The sequence below is a fragment of the Syngnathus floridae genome, chromosome 16 (assembly GCF_059516105.1).
Source record: "Syngnathus floridae isolate MCC-2025c chromosome 16, RoL_Sflo_1.0, whole genome shotgun sequence".
Classification (NCBI taxonomy): domain Eukaryota; kingdom Metazoa; phylum Chordata; class Actinopteri; order Syngnathiformes; family Syngnathidae; genus Syngnathus; species Syngnathus floridae.
Window position 1 is genome coordinate 7,783,498 of NC_142428.1, and position 19,772 is coordinate 7,803,269.

Genomic DNA, 19,772 nt, shown 5'->3' on the forward strand with positions numbered 1-19,772 from the left:
CCAAATAGCAGGCATTAAATTGCTTGTTCAGATTGCGCACGCTGTTGGTGGGTGTGTTGCATATGATCTACTTAAATCACAAGGTTTTACGAAGAAACCTAAATGCGAGCACAAAATTGCGTTCTAACAAGTTGTGTGTGCTGTTAGCAAAAGGTGTAAACATGGTAGGAGACAGTCAAATATAATAGAGAGTTGTATGATTTACTTTCACTGACGACCTTCCTAATTGTCCCTCTCTTCCCTTTTCTTCTCAACTCCATTGCTTTATTTTCTTTCCATCTTTCAATCCCTCCCTTTTCTGCACCAACTATTCTTCCCCTCACTGGTGCAAAGGTGCCTGAGAGCAAGATGAATTCGTTTTGCTCATTTTTTTTCCCCCCCTGCCTGATAGTTATGCATGCATATATTAAGTGTGATTAAACACTGTGCGGCGCCTCCATCAAGTGCTCGCTAATGGCCTTTTTTTATGACATGAATTAGTCATAATGGGACAGCGGCACAGTCAAAAGCTTCCAACCACTGTTGTTGTTGATTTGATTGTTTGACCGCTCACATGAGACCATGTCTGCTATTGTTATGAGTGGGTGCAGAAGGGCTGGAAAAAGTAGATTCCGAGGCACTTAGCTGCAAAGAAAACATTTTTAATGCGAGAGGTCGAAAGATCAAAACTTACATTTCTGTGTGTTGACTCACTGAGGGCTTATTAAGGAAGGTAGGCAGGCAACGATGGAGTTTATATAGCCCCGATCATTGGGAATTGGGCTCAGATAAACATGGCTTTGGTGCTAGTTGGTGTCTTTTCCACAGGGGCCCCCAGTACACCTCGTCTCCTCCAATAGAGGGATTACATATGTATCATCACCCGTGCTCTATGACTAATTACATCTGTGAGATGAGATTATAGGGAGGTTTACCATGCCAATCCCTCCTCTTAGGCTAAATGTATCAGTTCCAACATGAGGCATTACGCTGTGTATGAAACGGAGACTGATGCCAGTGAGAAATGATCTGAATGGCATAAACCCAAAGAGAGTTTTTGCTCGTCGACAAAAAAAAAAGAAAATCGTAAAACCTCTGCTTGTGTTCTTCTGTACCAACTTTCATTCCTTTCATGTTTCTTCATCTTGTGCTTTTGAGATGTGTGTGTGTATGTGTGCGTGTGTGTGTTGTTTGAGGTCTTATTTATTACCGTATTTTCCGCACTATAAGGCGCACCGGATTATAAGGTACACCTTCAATGAATGGCCCATTTTAAAACTTTGTCCATATATAAGGTGCACCGGATTATAAGGCGCACCTTCAATGAATGGCCCATTTTAAAACGTTGTCCATATATAAGATATATACATTTGGCCCGCGGGCCAGACTTTGGACACACCTGCCGTAGTGGCTCAATATTGGTCCATATACAAGGCGCACCTGATTATAAGGCGCACTGTCGGCTTTTGAGAAAATTGGAGGTTTTTAGGTGCGCCTTATAGTGCGGAAAATACGGTAATTATTTCTTATTTACCGAGGTTTTGCATCAATATTATTATCCATGTAGTGTCATATCCTGCACTCGGCTGTCACCATATTTGCTCTACAGTTTTCCTATTAGACCATTTTCTGCTGTGTCCTCATATCACGTTACATCTTTCCACTTTCACTTTAATATGGTCATCCATGAGATTATCTTAGCTTCAGACCCAGATAGGCCAAATTGTTGCACAGTCTTCTATTTCAACTTCTATGTCGGTGGCTTTGGACTGCCCAGCATGTAATGAAAGATGCTGCCTTTAATCTCAACCCTCAACCCAACCACACACACACATTTACACACACACACGCCAGGCCTAGCATTCAGCAGGTTGCAGATAAGCCCCTCTTATGTCACTTGCAACGCTGCATGATGAGCCGTGAGACTAGGGAAGCTGAAGGGAGGGCGATTGAGCAGAATTGATTTTTTTTCCCGTTACCATGGAAGCAAATCATATGCGCCACTCCAAAATCACACCTTAATTAGGTAAATTATGACCTGTGGGAGGGGAGGAAGAGGATCTGCAGAGAAGACGATAAGGGAGATAAAAAGAGATGCAGCTCAGCCGTCTGCAATCTTGTACAGGAACTGTGGTTGATTAGTTGTCATCTCTGTTTAGAGATAAAAGTTGCAACAACAGATCACCCAATCATGTGACATATGTTATTGTGCATTTTTACAGACTGTCATCAGAGCTAAACATTTAAAGCTATTTTCCTACAAAATGATCCAAATTATTAACCTGTCCTGTTTTGTATAGGCAGGGCAGCTATCAAGGACCGAGCGTCACCCAGCCAAGCACCACAGTTCCCTACAGTCGACCAGCGGGCAACAATGTTTCAGCCATGGGCATCACACAAGGTCCAGCCTACAGTGTGCTGCCTTCCGGTATGATGGCTAAAGACAACTAGCTATTGTGTTTGAGTCCATATTTTCATTTTATTTTTCATGTTGACAAAATTTATAATTATTTGCATCTGTCCTCAGTTCAGGTATATTCAATTTTGTACATTTCTAATTGATTAGAAAGCTTTGTTTTAAGATTGAAATTACCATCACAATAGATTATACTGTAACTTGATCTTAAAACATTTTGTTGATTTACCCGACTTAAAATGGTATTAACGATTATTACGTTGATATTTTGAGTTCATCCAACATTTTATTACAGTATTTCTTTTATATAAAAATACCTGTTAAATTGTGAATAATTTTGCACACAGCACAACCTGCTTTTGCCACTTCAACAAAAAAATAGGTATGCACCCTTTTTACATATCAGTTCAAAGCTACTCTGCAAGAAGTAAGCTTTATTTTGAAGGGTTCTGATCCTAAGTGCTCCGCTGACCTACTTCCTAATGTAACCTATAGAATACTGCAAATTACCGGAATTGAAAATTCCCCCTGTAATTCAGGCCAGTCAAGATAAACCTCCCGATGTTGGATGTGATTATGTTGAATTTACACGCATCTCAAAGAATGATGGGTGGAAGGGTCGAAGTTGAGGGACAATGCCTCTCCACCAGGCCAACCAGCAACAGTGGTTATTTTTTCAGCACTCAGTTTTTACGCAGAGAATGTCAATGCAGAAGTTTCTTTCAGCCCTTCTCCTTGCTGCATTGTGACTAAAGGCACCTCTAAGGGCATTGAATGAATAGGCACCTTTTATTCAAAGCCAAATATTGCAATGTTTGATATTTGAGGAACTTGAAATGAGTACCAAGGTTTCACAGCAGTTTGCCGAACAATTAGTCTGTTAAGTCTTGCAGAGCTGCAGGGAAAAAAAAAAGAAAGCCTGGCAACCAAGGATTCTTTCTATTGTTTTATAAGAAACGTACAGCTGAAATGTAGTCATTGACAATCTTTTAGCTCCTCTTCAACTTAAAACCAAAGGCAGTCTTTGAAATGATAAGACCGTCTATCATGTGAATACAAACCCCGCCCCCATCGACCATTGTGGCTTTACTTTGAAGGAGAACTTTTTTATTTGGATTTCTCCCAACAAAATCAAAAGATTGCACCGGCTTTGTCTTGAGCAGCCATCTTTTCAGGATTTTTTTTTTTCCTGCGCTTGTAAAGAAATAGCAGACATAGTTGAGAGGGACGCTTTGAGAGAAATATGTCGATACAATGAAAGGCGAATGTCTACTATGACGTCATACAAGCCATTATCCTGAAGCTTTCACACCTCATAAAGGACTACCATTTTTTTCAGAAATGAATGAATCACACAAAAACAGCAGCGGCGGAAGCAGCAAATCACTTGAGAGAGCATTGAGCGATCATGGTAAAAATCATTTATAATTTGTTTGAGGAAACTTTTCTTTTTTGATCATTCTTTCATTATCTTCTTTAAATGTTTTATTTTTCCTTTGCGAAGGAGCCATTGGAATGGCTGGGGACAGGGTGATGAGCCCAGATGTGAAAATGAAAGCAGATGCAAAAGATGACAATGGCCCCGCCAACGACACTCACAAGCCAAAGGTAACAGAAATTATATTTATGCCCCCCCCTCCTCTCACTTTTATCCTCTTTTGTTTGTTCTTGTGCCCTTAATGAGTTCTGATCATGCTGGCTCAGCGCAGTGTGTTGTTTCCCTGTTGTTTTCTCACCATTCTTAATGATTTGTTTAACATTTACCATTCCTAATGTTTTCCTCGCTTTGTTTTGGCCGCCAGCTCTCTCTAGCCGGTGTTTTGGCAGCCCATGCTGAACACGAGAGCTTGGCATCTGCAGCACACACAGGCGCTTGGACACAAAACGTGCATAGAAACACAAAAAGTCACACAGCATCCTTTGACGTAAACATCGCTTTAGCTGCACACCACCAAACACAATGCTGACCTCACATTTTGCCTCAGAGTTGCACCTTGACTTGGCTCAGCTCAGCTCAGCAACAACAAAACTGCTCTTTGCTCTTTCCTCCCTACTCAATTGTTTTCATGCACCTCCATACATCCGCTACACGTCTCTTTGCTCCAAATCCCTGTCTTTTCTTTTGCTGATTACGGTAGTAAGGGATTTTTGAATTATTTAAAGGCATTTACAACAAGCCAGCGTGACCCCTCGTGCTCCCTAAAGAGATGATCTGTCTGCCAGGATTGAGTGCAGAAACACAAAGACAAGAGAGCCAGAGAAGACAGACTCAGGGAAATAGAAAGCAGGGAAGATAAGCTTTTGCTGACTTGGACATTCCATAGAAAGACCCGGAGCGCTTGTCAAGCTATTGTTCCGTCTATAGCCGTTTCGTATTCATGCACATGCCTGCACACACATGCGTCTTTTTACTGGCAGATGACACACACTGATCTAAATTAAAATTAAATTTGGATACGCACGTACAGTACATGCAAAGAACACACATCTGTGTTGTATTTTCAATATAGACTTGCGTATTTTATTTCAAATACATCTGGCAAAATTAGGTACTTATAAAATCGAAAAATATTATTATTGTATTCAAAACTAACTAGCCCCATTAAGCAAGATTTGGTCTTTTTAATTCCTAGTCTCAATCTCATTCGAGTGTGCAAGTTGGCCTGTCGGTGTCGATGCCCAACTTGCTTATATTTCAAAATGTTAACATGAATGGACCATGTCAAACTCATATATTTGCTTTAAAGTTTAGTTTCCCATTAAAGTTGAACATAATGTATCATTACTTGCTTATATTTCAAAATGTTAACATAAATGGACCATGTCCACATTACATATACATTTTGAACCATGAACCAATAAAAAAAATTGTCATAAAACTCTATTAAAAAAGTAAAATTATTTTTCCCAGCTGGCTTGTTTTGCACTGCATTCTCCGGTGTTTACCGGTACATTCACTATAACTCACAACTGTTGCACAATGCCATTTTTGCATACGCCAATATTGCACATCCCTCACCTTTGTAGTTGTATATATTGTGTATATACTTTGTTTTATATTGTGTGTTTTTACATTACACTTTATTTATATATTTAAGATTCGGTATGATCCAATGATCCAATTTTTCTTTTTTAATCCTCCTTACCTTGTATGGCATTCTAACAGACAGCGAATTTCATTGTACAAAGAAAAGTGCTTTCCTTTTGTACACATGACAATAAACGCTTTGAATCTTGAATCTTTTGACAAACACAAAATTCACAGTCACACCTATGGACAACAAGCATGTTTTTGGATGTGCCTTTAGCCACTTAAAGTATATTTCTCTGTCTCTCTCCACACCAGTTACAAGACGGTCACACTAACAGCACCTCCGGCCCCCAGCAGTGTGCGTCTCAGCCGACCACGCCAAGCAGCGCTCTGCCGGTCCCCTCCCCACTGTCACCCAGCCCAGCCAGTTTGTCCTCCTACCACGGGGATGATAGCGACAGCATAAGCAGCCCTCCTTGGCCAATCAAGGCCCCTCCAAGTCCAGTAAGTAGCTTGGTCGATTGGTTGGTCTCACAACAGGAGGACAGTTTTTTTTTCCTTAATTGTATCATGACATATTTATTGCAAATGGAAAATAATCATTGCTCAGTTGGTGGGTCCCTTCACACAAAAAACACAGCCCCTTTAGGCAATGTCACAAGTCCATGTTGTGAACTGTATGAACTAAATTCTTTCAATAAAGTGTTTGTTTTAATATGTCTGTATAACCAAGAGCCATGTTGCAATGAAACTTAATGACTCCGATGGGGAGAAAGAATTGTATAAATACAAGGTACAGCAAATAGACTGTGTAATTGCCTCTATACAATTCATATAAAATATAGGTCATTTAAGAGGCAAGAAGTATGACCATTCTTATTATTGTAGGGATCCGAGAGCTATATACATTAACTACTAGTTTAAATCACTTTCATTTTTCAATCCCCCTTTTTTTTTTTACTCTCTATGTTTTTTGACAGAAAGCCAACCCAAACTCATCATCGTCCAGTGGCGAGCGAGTCTCGCGATTATACGAGCTGGGTGTAGAGCCAGAGCGGCGGATGTGGGTGGAGCGTTATCTGTCCTTCATGGAGGAGAGAGGAACGCCTGTTTCCCAGCTGCCTATTGTTGGGAAGAAACCGTTGGATCTCTGGAAACTCTACATTGCTGTCCGGGAGATTGGAGGCCTTGCCATGGTAACTCTTGTTTGATGACAAACACCATCACAGACTATTTAAAAATTGATTTCAGTGGAATAAAAATGATAATCCTCAAGGAAAAATGTCCACATTCAATTGGCCCAGTTTACACACTGTGTACATCTGTGAGGAAATAGAAACAAAATCATTATTTTAGTATATCATTAGAAATCATTATTTTAGTATATCATTAGAAATCATTATTTTGATATATCATTATTTTAGTACAGGGGTGTCAAACTCATTTTTTTCACGGGCCGCATTGTAGTCATAGCTTCTTTCGGAGAGCCATTATGACTGTCAACCCAAATAAATGTATGACCACCCTCTATTATATACAGTAAAAGCTACAAAACAAATAACTCCTTTTCAAATCAGACGAGTAAAAACTGGTCAAATATTTTTTTTTAAAAAATCATTAAACGTGAAGACAATTTGCAATTCTAGTAATGACACACGAATTTGATGCACAATTTGTCTTCGCGGGCCACATAAAATGATGTGGCGGGCCGTATCTGGCCCCTGGGCCTTGGGTTGACACCTGTGTTTTAGTATATCCACTTTTGTGACATTTTTGGTGTGCAGTGAGATTTTCTTATGTAGTCTTTAGGTCTTGGCTCAATAAAAGTTATGAAACATGGGTCAGAAACGTTTGCTGAAATATAGTTCAACACAACCATAAACAATAATACATAACAATATATAAGAAAAAATAGATGGCAAGAAATAATATTTTGACACACTCCACAGGTAAACAAGAACAAGAAATGGCGGGAGCTATCCAACACGCTGAGTGTGGGAACATCAACCAGCTCAGCAAGCTCACTCAAGAAGCATTATATCCAGTTCCTGTTTGCCTATGAGTGTAAAATGGAGCGAGGCGAAGAGCCTCCAGCCGACAGCAGCAGCAGCAGCAGTGGAAGCGTGGCTGCAGGGGACAGCAGGAAGCAAGTCAAGATCCAGCCGCCATCACCTGGTAAGGATTGTTCATTTCTCACCGCTTTTCCCAACTACATGCCAGCTCATCAAGCTTCAAGTCTCAATGGTCTTGCAGTGTTGTCAACTTGTTCAACTGCAGCTTAGTCAAGATTGAGTGCATCTATGATGAAATATTGTAAATAAACAACATTTGATGAGATCATTTACCAGTTAATGAAGGTCAGCTACGATACCGTCCTCATTTGGACCTAAAGCCTGAGACTTGCCTTTTTTGGATTATTGTGTGATTGAGGTTAAGGGAGGTTATGCTGGTCATATGTTTGGTATTGTGAACAATTATGACATGAGGATCAGGAGCGGAGAGGAAAGAAAAGAGTTGGTGCATTAAGGGCATGCCTCTAATTTGCAACTGAGATGAGAAAGGTGACCCCGGCTTTGTGAAAGAACTTTAGAGTACTTCACCTGCATGAGATACTGCAGATTGCTTTTCCTGCTTGTGGAAAAGAGCATTGGCTCCATTTGCACATATTACACGTACTGTATTCGTGGGCCACACACAAACACATTCCCTCAGGTTTATTGGGTCCATAATTCAGCCTCATCTCCTATGTCTTGTCCTAAAGCAAAAAATATATATAATCATATAATGGGACTATCAGAGTTAATATTTCCATGTGACATAAAACATAGAAATAAAGTAGTAGATGTTCATTTGCTTGTGCACATGAAAGATGACCAACATTACTTTGATGTCAGAAATTATTTTATTGTTGGTAGTATACCATCATAACTGTTGTGGAAAAGATGTAATGTAAAAAGATTTAGCTTTTCAAGACTTAACTAGCAGCGACTCATGTTACGTAATAGTCAGAGAAGAAAGGATGCCAAGTCTCTGCAGTTTACAGTACATTGTGTTACTCCGACATTGTTAGTGACACAACTTTATGACAGCACAAATGAGATTTGTTTGTGATGGAAGGGAGCAAAAAAAAAAGTTTCAGATCCAAAACAGGGGAAAAAAAAGGTTTGGGAAAAATTGCATATAAAAGGTTGATAATGATAGCAGGTTATTAGGATTGATAATTCGTTTAATACTTTGAAATTATTATATTTAGTGTAACTTGTGCACTATATTTTTTTTCTCCTTTTAACTGTACATCATGCGCCATCTGCCCTCCGAAATCCTTGCCAGTCTATTTATAGACTTGACAGAGCAATGATGTCACAGATGGAGTGTGTCCAGCGGGTTGGTAGCGCGGGCAGAGCGTGTTTGTGTGGAGGAGTCATTAATGAGGGCTGGAATGTATAATGTAAACAAACCTGACCTCCCCGTCACCTTTCATTCACAAAAATGGCTCGGCTGACTGACTCCCACCCATAGCCCCGCCTCTCTGCCACTATCCCAGTGGATTATGTCACCCGCTGACAGATACACACACACACACTGCACATAAATGTGAAGCACGTGACTCAAACGCACACATTTGTTTTCTCCGCTGTCATTCTTCTCCCTCGAAATGTGGAGCAAAAGGGCACTCAGGTTCACACTGGCGTCCATCTCCCCTCCGCCTTCTTCACCTCACATCTGAATATTCTGTACCAGCCTGTGTGCTCTTGAAGAATGTTCAACTTCTGAATCTTGGTTAAAGTAGCTCTTGTTTACATGCGGTATGTGAGCGAGAGATCTTCCACCTATTATGAAATAATCATCTCGCCCTCTATTTCAGCCTCTTTTTCCTTCTCTCTGTCTCCTATCATGTAGAGGCAGGGAACATCATTGAATAATTTAGAATTACCAGTATGAATTTTTAAACCTCTGGTCTGTTTTTTTCCGATTGGAAACGTGCGGTGCTGTAATAGGCCACCGAGGCTGTTCCCGTGGAAGGCTTCTTACACTAAACTGCTCATTAGGCTGTTTTCATATCCTCTCTTGGTCGTTGTCATCTTTTTAGTCAAACGGTCCTCATTTTCCATTAAACTTGCTTTAGGGAATTAGTATCCCTTGGTTTTATGAGCTTGTGTTGCCAGCCTCTTGTGTACCTTTACCCCTAGAATTCACAGAATTGTGGCGTAAGAACAACTAAATAGGCTAACCTAGTTTTCCCTCTGTTCCATTGTTTGTTATATTTCATTACAAAGGAGGTATGTAATTTTTGTAGCAATAAGGCTTTACAGATTTTATTATGTATGTTTATAGCAGTTTGTGATTTGCATATTTCTATGATGTGATGATCATGGGATCAATTCACAAAACTAAATATGAAAAATGAAGGCGTTAGTATGAGAAGAGTGCTCGGACTTAACGATGCCAGAAAATCTTGCCAGGCTTTCAGCTTATTGAGCATTGACAAGTTCAGATCTGCAATTACCGTATTTTCTGGGCTATAAGGCGCACCGGACTATAAGGCGCACCTTCAATGAATGGCCCATTTTCAAACTTTGTCCTTATATAAGGCGCACCATTAATGCATCATGTCAGATTTTTAATCCAAATCAAATCGTTCTCCATTTTATCTTTTATTTTTCAACTTCAGACACAACAAATTACTTTATAATCACAAAATAATGATCCATAGTCTTTTTGATTCATAATTCGTAGTCTTCAGCGGGCCACTTATGATTGATTTCATGACACAATGCTTCGGGCCAGTTTAAATTTAGGAATTTGGTCCATTTATAAGGCGCACCGGACTATAAGGCGCACTGTCGGCTTTTGAGAAAATTTTAGGTTTTTAGGTGCGCCTTATAGTCCAGAAAATACGGTAATATGCTTGTATATAATTTGTTGATCTTGTTTAATTTATGTAAAGTATATTCCTTCATCATTTATACTGTACAATAAGAGCTATGCATGAAGCCCGTTGACAACAACTTAATCTTTGTGACTCCTATACATCAACTAATGGACAATATTGTTTTGAAATTAGAACAAATTGTAATCAGTCAAACAGTTTGAGGTGTGATTGAATGTTGCGCTGTGACTTTATTTTCCTCCCAAATCTTTGCCGTTCCTGCAGAAAAATTCATCTCTGCTGTCTTATCTGCCCTTCTCCCCCAACATTGGCCTTTCATTAACAGCCATGTTGTTCCCTTATACTGTTGCCCATATGTGGGCTGTTTGCTTCAGCTCACTTCTCATGTGGGTCATTACTGCCAGCGCTTTGGCCTCAATTCCAAAGTATTCTCTCTAATACGGAACCTTTGTTGAGCCAAAGCCCACGTTAGGAGTTCTGTGGACAAGCGAGCTGACTTCAGCTTATAATCATTGCCTTGCACGTTTATGATATAACTATGGCTACAGTCATAACATCCCATTGTTTCAATCTTTTAGCTAACTCAGGCGGCTCCCTCCAAGGTCCACAGACACCGCAATCTTCTGGCAGCAGCTCCATTGCAGAAGGTGCAGGGGACCTTTTACCCCCCACCCGTGCTACCACCCCTCTTGGACAGGGCACACCTGTGCCTCCAAACAGGTATCTTAAATCATTTTTTCCTCTATCTCCACATCTAATGACAACATTACTTGTAGCTAAATTCATTGCCTTTTTCACAGCGTGCAGCAGCAATAGTCATCATTCACTACATTTCACATTTAATGTAACCGCTTTGCCTATAAAATATCTTTTGACACATTCAAATTGATCCATGGAAGGAAGGGAGAGTTGATTTACAGACCTAAAGGTCACACCGAGACAGATGCGAGGAAGCCCTTGGTACACTTGATCAGTTATGATTTGAAGATAAAGTAAAGCTTATAGTCCATTTCATTGCATTTGAGGATGTTAGTCCTGCAGAAAGACAAACTTCCTCATCCGCTTGTTGTTTTATTTTTAGGTGGGTATTCTATTCGCCTACGTAATTATCAATGTAGCCCACCGTGCAAGATTCACAGCATTCAAGAAAAAAGAGCCCATTGTGTTCAACGCAAAAATATTAAGATGAGGCAATGAGTGGCTAAATATAGTATTTTATTAATGAATAGACATTTCTCACACAGTTCCTCTTCCCACTTTACTCCTTCTTGTCCCTCCATTTGTAATTCTCACCCCCTTTCCAGGAGCAGCGTGAGTGTGCAGGATCCTTTCTCAGAAGTCAGCGACCCAGCCTTCCAGAAGCGTGCTGCCTCTCTGCCACCCTCTGCGCCATACCAGCAAGGCCTCAGCATGCCTGACATGATGATGAGGATGCAATACGATGCCAAGGATCCCTTTGCTGGCATGAGGAAGAGTGAGTGAGGCCAACACAAAGCACAGGCTTGTGAATAAATACTTATCATAGAATGAAATATTTTGGAGTCATCAAAAATCTTCAAAAATTTATACACAGCAAATTAGTATTATCAATTTTTTTAACATTGTCCATTGTTGAAAAATGATGTGTTACTGCTAATGGGATTGCCGCCGATAAATTTACTCTGTTATTTTGTTATCAAGTTAAACGAAATAATAATAATAATTCAATTTAGTTCAATTTCGGTTACCGCCCACACCTTCAAATAACATCAGCTGCCTTGATGTTCTTATAGCTCAGTATTTGTCTCATTTTAGCTTGTTCATCCCCTCCAACCTTCCAGACTAAAAATTGTCCGTAGGTGGGACTCACAGTGTGTATAAAGCTGCGACCCCAACGAGGGACAAGGATTATACAAAATGGATAGTTGGACTTAATGAATTTGCCTAATAATGGATTAAGATAAGTGGAAAAGTGGAGCAATTAGTTGGGCAGATAGCAAATGTTCTTTATACAATTTTTACAACAAATAAGGCCAAAATATAGTAAGTTTACCCTTTTATTTTATGGAGTATTATTTTATTTTTAGCCTGCTAACTTTCTGCACAGGAATCAATGGTATGTTATAGTATTTTTGTGAAGCTAAAGGTTATTGTTTTGTAGGACATAAATTGTGTCGGCCAAAAACAGTCTCAACCAATGAACAAGTGGAAAAATTGGTGAATATATATTAGATATATATTAGGGGATGCTGCCACCTGCTGGCACGACTCCTTTACAAAACGCATTTTAGGCCTCAGTTGAGCATTTCTCACTTTTTGCAATCGTTTTGCATTAAAAGGGTATGTTTTACTTGTATTATCGACATTCCTACGTGTATGCAGATTTGTCATGTGACGTACTCATATACATTTTTTTTGTGCCCTTTCAGTGGCAGGAACAGATCCATACATGCCTGGCCAGATGCCGCCTGGAGGTGTGCAGGAAATGTACGGACGACCCACAGCGGCACTTAGCCTGAGTCAGCGGTCGCAGTACCCGTACGGACCAGGCTATAACAGAAGGTGAGCATTAGAAACACAAATATGATTAAGTCGTCATGCTTGACACACATTCAATCTCCGGGGTTAATTGCAACTTTGCGGAATTTTACACGTGATTTTATTTTCATACTCCCAATGTTGTATGACCTCAGGTTCCTTCAGCTTTGTATTTGGTAGAGGCATAAAGTTTGACTGTTTACTCTCCAGACCGGACCACTTGATGGGGATGGAGGGAGGCCTGGGTCCCCCTGGAAATCAGAACAGCATGGCACCTCACAATGAGAGTAGCATGTATTCTTCCAGCAGATACCCTTCACAGCAGAGGTCAGAACCTGTGTGTGGTGTCATAGATTTGTCATGTTGCATTTTCTTAACAATTTGGAAAGCTGTGTTACATTCCCACTTGTTTTATACATTGAAGACATGATGGCTACAGTCCGCAGTATCCCGGCATGCCGTATGGGATGCATCCTTCCGGGATGTACCAACAGCCACAGGTGAGATTCCTCAATTTCTGTTAAGTATGTATTCATAATTGTTAGTGTAGGATTAAAAACTGGAAAGTTGTGAAATTTAAATCAACATTGGCTCATTTAGAAATCAACAGGCATCTTTCGGTGTCAGTTGGCTGCACTGAGAAAAAAGATAGTGAATAATTTCACACGCCCTACTTTTCTGTTATTTGTTAAAAACAAAATTCAAACTATCATTTCATTCCACTCCACGATTTTATCACACTTGGTGTTGATTATTCACAAAAACAAATCCAATTTTGTATCTTTATGCTTGATGTATGACGTGTGACAAAAACTTCAAGGGGGACTAATATTTTCAGAACTATATATACTATATATGTTATATATATATATATATATATATATATATATATATATATATATATATATAATGGATACTATGATTAATTCACAACAATTAAATTATTTAATTGCCGAGACCTTGTTTACTTTAAAATTGTCAGATTCCTCAGAAATGTAGCCTCTCAATAATACTCTGATTTCTGAAGTCCTCCATGAAAGCAGACTGATTCGCTTTGAATCAAAATAAAACACTTGCAAACAATTGATTCTCTTTGAGTCGAGTCCAAAAAAAGCATTAATCAACAAAATAATCAACAGATAAACAATTAAAATATTCTGCAGTGCTATATACTGCACAAAGCGTACAAATATGTGTGAGTGTATGTATCAATAATGTTGTTCAAAAATTCGTCACAATGAAACGAATGATTGACCAATTGTGTGTTGAAACTGTATTGCTAACATCCACCTTTGCTTCAGCAGGGCTACAAACGATCCATGGATGGTATGTATGGTCCTCCACCCAAGAGGCATGAGAGTGAGATGTACGGAATGCCGTATTCCAACCAGCAGGCAGACATGTATAACCACTATGGCGGGGGCTATTCAGGCTCAGATCACAGAGCCATCCAAGGACAGTTCCCTTACCCTTATCCCCGCGATCGTATAAGTTCTTCAATGCCAGGCCAGCATGGAATGATGGGTGGGGGGCCGCCTCCTAACCACACGGCTGATGGTCCCAACATGTGGCCATCCAGGACAGACCTCAGTTATCCCTATCCCAATCGACAAGGACACCCCTCTCAAATGACCCCTTATGGCTCAATTGGCAGAGAAGACATGGATGGGCGCCCAGGGCAAGATCACTGGCACCGGCAATCTCCTTATATGTCATCAACAGGCGGTATGCCTCCCTTTTCATCACGCCACCCTCCATCGTCGTATTCAAATTCACAATCCATGGCAAACCACCTGCCCAGAGCCCCCAGTCCAGGAGCTTTCCAACGCTCCTTGGACTCACGCGTGTCACCCAGCAAAGCAGCTTTCCTGTCAGCCATGAAGATGTCAAAGCCTGGGATGTCCATGATGGGCTCTCAGGGATGCGGACCTCTGAGTCAGTTCCCTCACAACCTGAGGAGGGACCTCAACCATCCACCTGGAGCCGTGGAGGGCACCATGCCAATTCTCAGACCTCGACGCAAGCTTACCTCCAAGGACACAGGTGAGACACAGTCCCTGTTGTATACCTGTCCAGTTTTATAGAAAAAAAATCACCCCCAAAAATGTTCTTTGTTATATATTCTGCACAGCCAGAGTAGTCGAAACACAGTGTTCTGATTAATGTTTCATTTGTGGGATATGAATTAAACAGACAAAATCCACCTGATTTTTATCCATCCAGGGGGGCCATTTTGTCACCAGCTGTCAAATGACCAATCAAAGCTCACCAGTTTTCTGAAGCTGAGCTGTGATTGGTTTAAAACCTGGCAACTGTTATGTCATTCAATCCACGGCATGTGGCGAAGTAGCTGCCCCATGAAATGGATAAAAACTTGTGAATTTGACATCTTAAATCATATTCCACAAACACAATACCATGTTTAGACTAGCTGGGGAATAAACAACATTACTGTTAAGAAAATCGTTCATGTTCTTTAATAAAGTATGGTATATAATAACATAGTTCTGGAAATTTCTGCTGTAAGATTTCCTGGGGCATTACTGTGCATCTATGGAAAAAGCCAGGAGTCTTTAATTTGCAGACATGAACAGGAATTGGCAATTTATTGAATTGCAGTTTGTAATATAAAACAAAGTAAAATGCGCAGGGTCAAATTAGCAATTATTTAATTCCTTTTGATTAAATGTCCTCTGAGTAATCTTTTTAATAGGATGGTCTGGGGTCTTGTTTTAATAACTCTTACCCCAGAGTAGTTGTTATATCTTCCTGCTTTTAACACAGATCAATTCTAAATGTTCAATTAATTATCATGTGTGTGACAATGATATCCTGCCTTTGTGACCTAACCAATGATAACTTTTCTCCAACGGTTCTCATCTCAGGAATGCCTGAGGCCTGGCGTGTGATGATGTCTCTAAAGTCTGGCCTCCTAGCAGAGAGTACATGGGCGCTTGATACCATCAACATTCTGCTTTATGATGACAGCACTGTTGCTTCATTTAACCTCTCTCAGGTGACACGGTCTCTCGACAACCCCTCACTGATGTCCTCCTCCTTTATCTTTTATTTGAGATATATCTGTGAAGCCACAAATGGTGGAAAAAAAGCATGTCAGAACAGTCAATCAAAAAATACTGAGAACATTCTTTGTATCTTTTTACAGATTTTTGCTCACGGTTAACGTTTACATTTTCTGTTTGTGTAGTTGCCAGGTTTCCTGGAGCTTATTGTCGAGTACTTCCGCCGTTGCCTGATTGAGATCTTTGGCATCCTGCAAGAGTTTGAAGTGGGAACGGTGACAAAAGAAAGCTTGCTGGACCACAACTCCAACCAGAAGAAAGAAACTATCTTGAACAATGCAATGAAAAGTGCGGTACAATCTACATCTGAGTCCATCCCAACTTTGAAGATGCCAGAGGACCTACCAGGAAACACTATGAAGGAATGTCTAGATGTTTCTGGAGAGCCTCTCTCACCTAAAGGGATGAATAAACCTGATCAGTGCTTAAAAAAGGATGAAGACAAAGAAAAGAAGGCAGAAATTAAACGTGAGTGTGATGTTGAGCTGCTTGTTACTGAGCTGGAACCAAAACTCCAACAAGCGAGCAAGTACGACAAGTTCCCAGTAACCATTGTTGACAAAGACCTTAAAGATATGACAGATGACCTGGTTGACGAGTTCACCAGTGGGCTGCTCCACTGGCAGGGTGGTGGAGGCGACACTACGGCTCACATACAGACGTACTTTGAACCCCGCTGTGATCCACCTACCAGAGCGGAGGATAAGATGTTCATAGAAAACAAGGAGGACGATGGGAAGGAGCAACCGAGAAACCGTATCACGGCCACCATAGACGACGTCCTGTGCGCGCGGGTTGACGCCCTGTCGAACGCGCACCCTGCTCGATCGCTGCCGTCCTACCCTTTCAGGGTACATCCAGATGGTGAACAGGACCACATCACCTTGCTGGAGGATGAACCACGCTGCCTGGACGAAACCCCGCTGTCCACAAGCTCACCCTGGCAGGACTCGTTGGCCAAACGCTGCCTCTGCATCTCCAACATTGTCCGCAGCTTGTCCTTCATCCCGGGGAACGACTCGGATATGTCGAGACACCCAGCCCTGGTTCTTCTTCTGGGTAGGCTCTTGCTGCTGCACCATCAGCACCCTGAGAGGACCAGGTTGTCCTCCAGTTATCAAAGAGATGAGCAGCAGGACAAGGGGCTGTCGAGCAGTCAATACGAGTGGTGGTGGGAGTGTCTGAGTCAGCTCAGGGAGAACGCGATGGTAACGCTAGCTAATATCGCAGGCCAGCTGGATCTTTCCACTTACACCGATACCATCTGCCTCCCCATCCTGGATGGCCTCCTCCACTGGATGGTGTGCCCTTCAGCTGAAGCCCAGGACCCCTTCCCTTCGGCAGTGGCCTACTCCCAGCTGACTCCTCAGAGGCTGGTTCTGGAGTGCCTTTGCAAGCTGAGCATCCAGGAAGGAAACGTGGATCTCCTCCTCGCCACGCCGCCTTTCAGTCGACAAGAGAAACTCTTCACGGTGCTGGTCCGCTACGTAGGTCAGAGAAAGGCTCAAGTGTATAGAGAGATGGCGGTGGCCATCACCTCTCACCTGGCACAAGGAGATCCCACTGCAGCTCGTGTCATAGCCATGCAGAAAGGCAGCGTGGGTAATTTGGTCGCCTTTTTAGAAGATGGCGTCAGCATGGCACAATACCACCATAACCCTCACAGCTTATTGCACATGGGACACCCTCACATGGATCCACCCAGCGTGAGCATGTTGTGTAGAGCAGCCAAAGGCCTGTTGGCCATGGCCAAAGTGGAGGAGAACAAAACGGAGTTTGTCCTCTACGAAAGCAGATTGTTAGACATTTCAATTTCTTCCGTACTGAACGCTGCAGTGGTGGCGATTATTTGCCAGGTTCTCTTTCACTTGGGGAAGTTATGACAGGAGGACTTTGTTGGCAAACACTAAGGTGGACAAACTATTTCACTTGTTTTGCTATTTTTATTCATCAAAATGATCAAACATGTTTTTTTTTATTCCACTTAAACAGAATATCTATGTATGACCTCTCAGCCCTGTTGAATGTGGGTTTGGGGTTTCATTTTAATACAAATATTTAATACCTGCTGGTGTTGGTCGTTGATATTATGTTTGACATTTTGTTTACTTTTTTCACGCAAAGCTACCACCAGATTTTGGTGCTGACCTATGTCGAGGAGTTTGTTTTCGGTTTTATAAAAGCTAAAATATGCTCATCTACTTTTTGTTATTGGAGAGTATTTATTTTAAAAATGTGACTGTACAGGAGTTTTAACTTTTTTGTCAGCACTTGTGGAAAAATAACACACTGACTGTTTGAATTGAAATCTTTATGTCTCGGTCGCTGGAAGAGAACTTGTGCAATAGGACTAGAACAAGTGGTCCCTTCTATGAACCAGATATTGAAAACACACCTGCAGTGTGTATTTTAAGCCACAAGGGGGCAGATTGCACGCGCCAATCAACTTGAGAAAAGTGCAACTGCCAAAAAGAAACGTCTAATTTATTAATCATTGCCTCAACGACTTTGGAACTTTTATCTCATCTACGCTTGTTTCATCTTGTCTGTATTATTTCATTACTGTATACAAACTTTACAATGGAGGCACATGATTCTGTCCATCTCAATCAAGCATAGCAAGAACTGGGACGATTAACAAATGCTTTTATTGTTGTTAAACATTTGTTATTGTTATTATGAATATTTTGTTAATGGGGTCTGACATTTGAAAATGGTAACCAATGTTTCAATGTAAAAACAAAAAAAATACAAATAAAAGCCTGTATGCATTGTATTATAGCTGAGAAAACAATCGCTTTGGTAATCAAAACAAAAGTGCCAGGGTGAGAGGATATATATAAGTGAGGTTACATTAAAAAAAAAAGTAAACATATTTCTTTTTGTTAATGTCCTCCATTCACATTAGCGGGCATATTTTGGAATGCCCTGTAAAAGAAATGTGTTGGAAAACAAAATGCTCATTGTAAAATTTGCCTTTTTCGTATGACTTCAGTATGTCTCTTTTATCTGGTATATACATTTATACTCTGTGCTGCACATGTCACAAATAAATGTACTATGGACATCACCAAGCATCACACTGCATTATGGTCAGACAATCTACAGGCCAATAAAACATTAGCTATCTACAGTGGTGTCAAGTTTAAGTTACCATCCTCTTATAACTGGGGGCCATAACATGTCATTGTGAGATTTCAAGTGTGTTTTTATTAAACACATGACTAAGGCTGCTCAACTAGCTATTCATTTTCTAAACAGCTTGTCTTCACAATCATGAGGACGATTTTGGCTGTCACCTATCAAATAAACCTCACAAATGTTGCTCATATACTTAAATTTCTTATGTTCATTCCCCCAACGATTATTGTTGTGCAATGCCAAACAGCTTTCTAGCAGTTTAGCAAAGAAACCCAGATCTGTATGGCTGTGCTTTTCCTTTTTGATAGAATTCATTTTGCCTGTCCTTTGTCTATTCCAGGATGGTTTTATTAAGAGCATTCCTTAGGAGGACAACATGCGTCACAGATTGGACTTTAAAGAAGTAGAGGTTGAATTCCAGAGCAGGTATTATCATCGCTATAATTATTAAAGCAAGATGACCGCATACAATAAATTACAACATGCCTGTGCGTCATTTCACTGCATGTCAAGTGAACATCAAAATGACTGAAATAGTGGTAAGAATATCTGGTTCTCAGTCATGAGATCTGGGTTTGAATCCATGTTGGAGCATCTGTGATTGCCATATTGGCTCTGGCGACTACCGTATTTTCCGCACTAAAAGGCGCACCGGATTATAAGGCGCACCTTCAATGAATGGCCCATTTAAAAACTTTGTCTGTATATAACGCG

At 40.8% G+C, this 19,772-nt stretch overlaps 1 protein-coding gene across 5 annotated transcripts in view; it reads left to right on the forward strand.

Annotated features, from left to right (window-relative positions):
- arid1b (AT-rich interaction domain 1B) overlaps window positions 1-18,987 on the forward strand; it is a 133,457-nt gene extending 114,470 nt beyond the window's left edge. For 4 of the 5 annotated variants that reach the window (XM_088400299.1, XM_088400300.1, XM_088400301.1 and 1 more), the window contains 14 exons: window positions 2,280-2,407; window positions 3,735-3,806; window positions 3,900-4,003; window positions 5,742-5,930; window positions 6,407-6,622; window positions 7,376-7,601; window positions 10,896-11,037; window positions 11,622-11,791; window positions 12,726-12,858; window positions 13,045-13,161; window positions 13,259-13,334; window positions 14,136-14,877; window positions 15,720-15,850; window positions 16,043-18,987. In XM_088400299.1, the coding sequence (XP_088256425.1) occupies window positions 2,280-2,407; window positions 3,735-3,806; window positions 3,900-4,003; window positions 5,742-5,930; window positions 6,407-6,622; window positions 7,376-7,601; window positions 10,896-11,037; window positions 11,622-11,791; window positions 12,726-12,858; window positions 13,045-13,161; window positions 13,259-13,334; window positions 14,136-14,877; window positions 15,720-15,850; window positions 16,043-17,800 (4,204 nt within the window). In that variant the 3' untranslated portion in view covers window positions 17,801-18,987. The remainder of the gene's footprint in view (window positions 1-2,279; window positions 2,408-3,734; window positions 3,807-3,899; window positions 4,004-5,741; window positions 5,931-6,406; window positions 6,623-7,375; window positions 7,602-10,895; window positions 11,038-11,621; window positions 11,792-12,725; window positions 12,859-13,044; window positions 13,162-13,258; window positions 13,335-14,135; window positions 14,878-15,719; window positions 15,851-16,042) is intronic. The other variant, XM_088400303.1, reaches the window with a different exon arrangement.
- The last annotated feature ends 785 nt before the right edge of the window (window positions 18,988-19,772 follow it).